Source organism: Palaemon carinicauda, chromosome 5, assembly GCF_036898095.1.
Source record: "Palaemon carinicauda isolate YSFRI2023 chromosome 5, ASM3689809v2, whole genome shotgun sequence".
Taxonomy (NCBI): Eukaryota; Metazoa; Arthropoda; class Malacostraca; order Decapoda; family Palaemonidae; genus Palaemon; species Palaemon carinicauda.
The window spans coordinates 67,937,185-67,942,184 of record NC_090729.1 but is presented as its reverse complement, the minus strand read 5'-3'; the positions used below and the strand labels follow the sequence as shown (position 1 = coordinate 67,942,184).

Sequence of the window (5,000 nt, the reverse complement as noted above, 5' to 3'; positions counted from 1 at the left end):
AAACAAAAAATAAAAATAAAGTAAAAATAAATCCTCCACATTCCTCCCCCCTTACTTCGTCAAATCCTTCTCATACAACACTTACATTATTTTTTTCATAACCCAGTCGCAGTCGGGAACGGGACCTCTACTCCGAGTAACTGGGCCTCCATACACTCTCTCATTCACTTCTTCCTTATCACAATCATTCGCTACATTAACACTATTCCTATCTAAATCCCTATCATCTAATATATCATGTACAATCATATCTACCTCGTTCTCATCTGGCCCTATAATTACACTCATTTCTGTAAACAGTTCATCCATTTCATCAAAAACATTCTCAACTTTAGTAAAAGATTCATTCATACTACTAATCATTCTCCTATCTCTCACTCTCGCATTCGTCATCCTTTCTTTTACATCACCTAAGGAAAAGCCACACACACTATAGGTATCATTCATACTCAGCCATGATTCATCTGTATTAACACATTTATCTTCCATACACACTTGCACATTTACACCCTTGTCATACTTATTTCTATTCTCACTTTTACTTATAAAATTTCCCCTTCTTTCATCTTTACTTAAAGCTCTTGTATTCTTCCTTTTCTTATATTCTACTAACACTAACTGTTTACCTTCCAGACCTAAGTCCTCATACATACTAGGTTCACCCTTGTTCCTTTTCAACCATTTACTCATCCCATTCTCTTGGATATACTCGGGTACCTCTTTCCATTTACGCAACTGGTTGTGGTGGGCCCTAATTTTTTCCCCAATACCACCAACACACAACTTACCCAAAACGTAACTTAATCCACTCGAACCAACTTCTAACACCTCATAGGGACCTTCAAATTTATCACGCACCTTATTTACATTCATTCTACCCTTTTCAATTACTTCTTTCATCACTCTTTCACCAACTTTAAAGCTTTCAAACCTCTTATTTGCTTTCCTCCACACATCTCTATCAACCTCCGACACACCCAACCTCGGTCTTATTATTTTTTCAAAATTTAACACAAACTTACATGGAGACATACCCGTACTCTTATGCACTGTTGCATTGTAAGCCCACAACGCTCTACCAACATACAAATCCCAATCATTACCACATGTACTCATCATTCGCAAAATTTCAGTTAATGTTCTTACAGTCCTTTCAGCCAACCCATTCGCACTTGGCATATAAGGAGTCGAATACACATGTTCAATACCCCATTCTCTTAACATATGCTCAAACTCCCATCCAACAAACTCAGGGCCATTATCACTTAACATTCTCACAGGCTTACACACACACATCGGCAACATCACTTGACCAACCATTCTTGCAACAGTCTCGCTCCGTTTATCCTTGATGGGTATTGCATAGGTAAATTTACTCATGTGATCAACCATAACAATCATTCCCACATGTCTTCTCGCAGTCACAGGCAACGAAACACAATCAATCACAAACATCTCAAATGGTTCTTTCATACGTAATCTCAAAACAGGCGGATTAGCATGCACTCTCTGATACTTCCCTTTCTGGCAATCTTCACACGTAGTCGCTACATCCTTACATATCTGACTCAACCCAGGTGTAAACAATCTCTCACGCATGCATTCCCATAATTTATTCTTACCCATATGCCCATATCTGTCATGCACTAACATACACATACTTACTGCTGCATGCATTGGAAACACAGGAACATATATATCTTCATCCATTCCTTTATGTAGAAAATAAACAATATTCTTACACACAATAAGTCTCTTACTAACTTTCTTATACACCTCTAAATCAGACGACCATTCTTCTACCTCAATACTATTCAACATACATTCACGTAACCTTTTAATTTCCTCACATTCATCTTGCATTTCTTCCACCTCCTCTTTAGTCAGTAGATCATCCTCACTCCTCGTAATATCAACCATGCCAACAAAATTCGCCATAAATACACTATTATCTTCTATCACAACTACTTCACATCCATTTTTCAGAAGCAAACCACTACCAATATCAACTGATAAATCATGCAATCTTAAAAAGTCAATTCCTATCAAAAAACAACTAGGCATCTCATTCTCTCCCATTACAATAAAATTATGTTCCACCTCCATACTTCCCAGTTTTACTTTCAAACGCACTTCTTCCCAAACTAGCAAACTTCCTTTACCTATCCCATGAATTCTCACACTCGTACATTGCCTTTTCACTTCCCAATTGTACCGCTCTATTTCCTTGATAACAGACATATTCACTAATGACACTTGCGCACCTGTATCAATTAAACTACAGTATTCATTCTCATTTATACCCACATACGTCATCATTCTTCCTTTTACACCATGCATACAAATGTTTACTCTCCTATCAATAGGGTCATCCTTATCACACCCATGGTCATCCTCGCTATCTTCCATGCTCATACCACTCGGATTCAAGTCACTCAGACAATCCTCCTTCTTACTCAACAACTTGCAACATCTTTCATTACATTGTAACCTCAATATATACTCCCTTTCAATCTCTTTATTTGCTCGGTACTGCATCGGACGATTCCACCCAAAATACAAATAAACAGTGACACCATATAACATACTTACTACCAACAATACTTTTGATAACAATTCACCCTCAAGCATACTATCCTCCTCCTTATATGCCATTTCTTTCGATACTTCATTCCTAACACTCATTCTAAGCTCATCTATACTAGCAGGTATATCCCTATTCAAACCCTTCAATTTAACCTTATTTAACCCACACAAAATACATTTATACTCCATGTCATCCCCTTCAAAACTTTGTACCACCATTAAATCTTCCGGCAACCTTTCAAAATTACTATCATTCTCGCTACTCTCTTCTATCTTACCATGCATTCTTGACATCGCATCTGCTATCACGTTCTTACTCCCAGGTACATATTCTAGCTTAAAGTCAAATTCATTTAAATCCTCTATTGTCCTCGCAACTCTAGCATTCACAGACTCTTTCCTAATCATGTACACTAGGGGCTGATGGTCAGTACGCACAATAAATTTCACACCATACAAAAATACCTTCAACGCTTTCACGCAAAACCTTATCGCAGCCAACTCCCTTTCAATCGTGGAATACCTTCGCTCAGCCTTATTAAATGCTTTACTTACATATGCTATCACTCTCAACTGTTCATCTCCGTTTATTCTTTGCATTTGAACCAAGCAACCGCCCATACTAATCCCACTAGCATCCGTATATAACTCTAGCATACTCGCATGTTCACTATAATCGGGAAAGGCCAAAGTGACGTCTCTCGCAGCCTCTTCTTTCAAGTTTTCAAATGCTCCAATCATACGCTCATCCCATTTCAGTCTCGTACTATTTCTCTTACCTGTCCACTCATTCAAAGGCTTCCCTATTCCCGAACAATCTCTGACAAACTTCCGACCAAATTCAATTAACCCAAGAAACCCTCTCAACTCACGCACCGTATGAGGACGTGGAAACTCTCTCACCTTACTCACAAACTTTTCACTCTTCCTTATACCCGATTCACTCACCACATGCCCAAGAAATTCCACCTCCCCGGCCAACCATGTACACTTTTCAAGCTTAACTTTCACCCCAACTTCTATCAACCGTTCTAATACTGCTTCAAGCAACTGCATGTGTTCCTCAACTGTCTCACTAGCAATCAAAATATCATCAATAAAAACAGTCACCTTCTGTCTATCAAACCCAGCCAAAACTACATTCATCGCCCTCTGGAAGGCAGCAGGCGCATTAGCAAGGCCAAAACTTAATCTTTTAAACTGAAAATGACAATTTCTACTTGAAAATGCCGTAATGGGCCTGCTCCCCTCTGCCAGAGGCATCTGGTAATAGCCCCTAACTAAATCTAACTTTGTAAAAACTTTCATACCATGCATCTTATACACACAGTCAGACACTACATTCATCGGAAAACGTTCTTTAACAGTTACTTCATTCACCTTCCTATAATCAATACACATCCGTAAACTTCCATCCGGCTTTCTTACAGGTACAATAGGGCTATTCCAGGCACTCTCACTCCTTTCTATTACACCCATTTGTTCTAACTCCTGGCACTGCTCTTCTATTTCTCTGGCAATAGGCGGAGAAAAATGTCGGGGACGCTGATATATGGGGGTATCATTACTAAGAACTATCTTAAATTCAGGCAGCTTTGATCCCCACAATCCTCGTCACCGCGACTCAAAACTCTCCGTCTATCCCATAACATCCTATACAATTGTTCCCTTTCTCCCTCACTTATATTCTCATCTACATTAATTCTTTCTTTCAAACTTTCATAGTTCCAATCGTCATCCTGCTTTATCTTACCCGTCATAACATGTCTCAATTTAACATACCTTTCATCCTCTACATTGACCAACGTATACATACATCCCATGCAATCACCCTCACGTATACCCCGTATTCTCTTCCTCCTTACAGTCGGCAACAAGCTCACATACACCTTCGGCTCCTGCAAATTCAAAATACCATCATACACATGCACACTTGCTTTCACCAAATTACTTGCTTCCGAACCTTCCACTACATATTCACAATTGTTACTATTGGCAATTCCCAGACTATTCGGCCATGCAACTTTTACACTGACAACCTCACTCGCATCTTTTGACAATTTAACACCTTCTTTTGCTATTAACGGCACACCTTTCCATACCTTCGTACATACACTACCATCTTCATTCAAATAAAATTCCCCACAAAATTTACCCTTAACTTTCATCTCTATCATATTTACATTAGGATGTACAATCATACCGCATTTTTTCAAGAAGTTATAACCTAACAACACATCGTATTTGTCATTTACTCCCTCAACCACATAAAAATCATTATCTTCCATCATCAGCCCCCCAATCATGACATTTTCACGCAACTTTCCTTGCACAGACATACTTAAATTACCGATACCTTTCACTTCACCTTTACACCCCCTAAATTCACACACATCCCTTACCTTATCGTATGC

The 5,000-nt window shown here is 38.9% G+C and overlaps 1 protein-coding gene across 1 annotated transcript in view; it reads right to left on the bottom strand.

The window, feature by feature from the left end:
* The window catches only part of LOC137640458 (uncharacterized), a 2,296-nt gene extending 1,001 nt beyond the window's left edge, over positions 1-1,295 (bottom strand). Inside the window, exon 1 of the mRNA XM_068373002.1 lies at positions 1-1,295. This exon is cut by the window's left edge and continues 399 nt beyond it. Coding sequence (XP_068229103.1) covers positions 82-1,272 — 1,191 coding nt within the window. The 5' untranslated portion in view covers positions 1,273-1,295 and the 3' untranslated portion in view covers positions 1-81.
* Between the last annotated feature and the right edge of the window lie 3,705 nt (positions 1,296-5,000).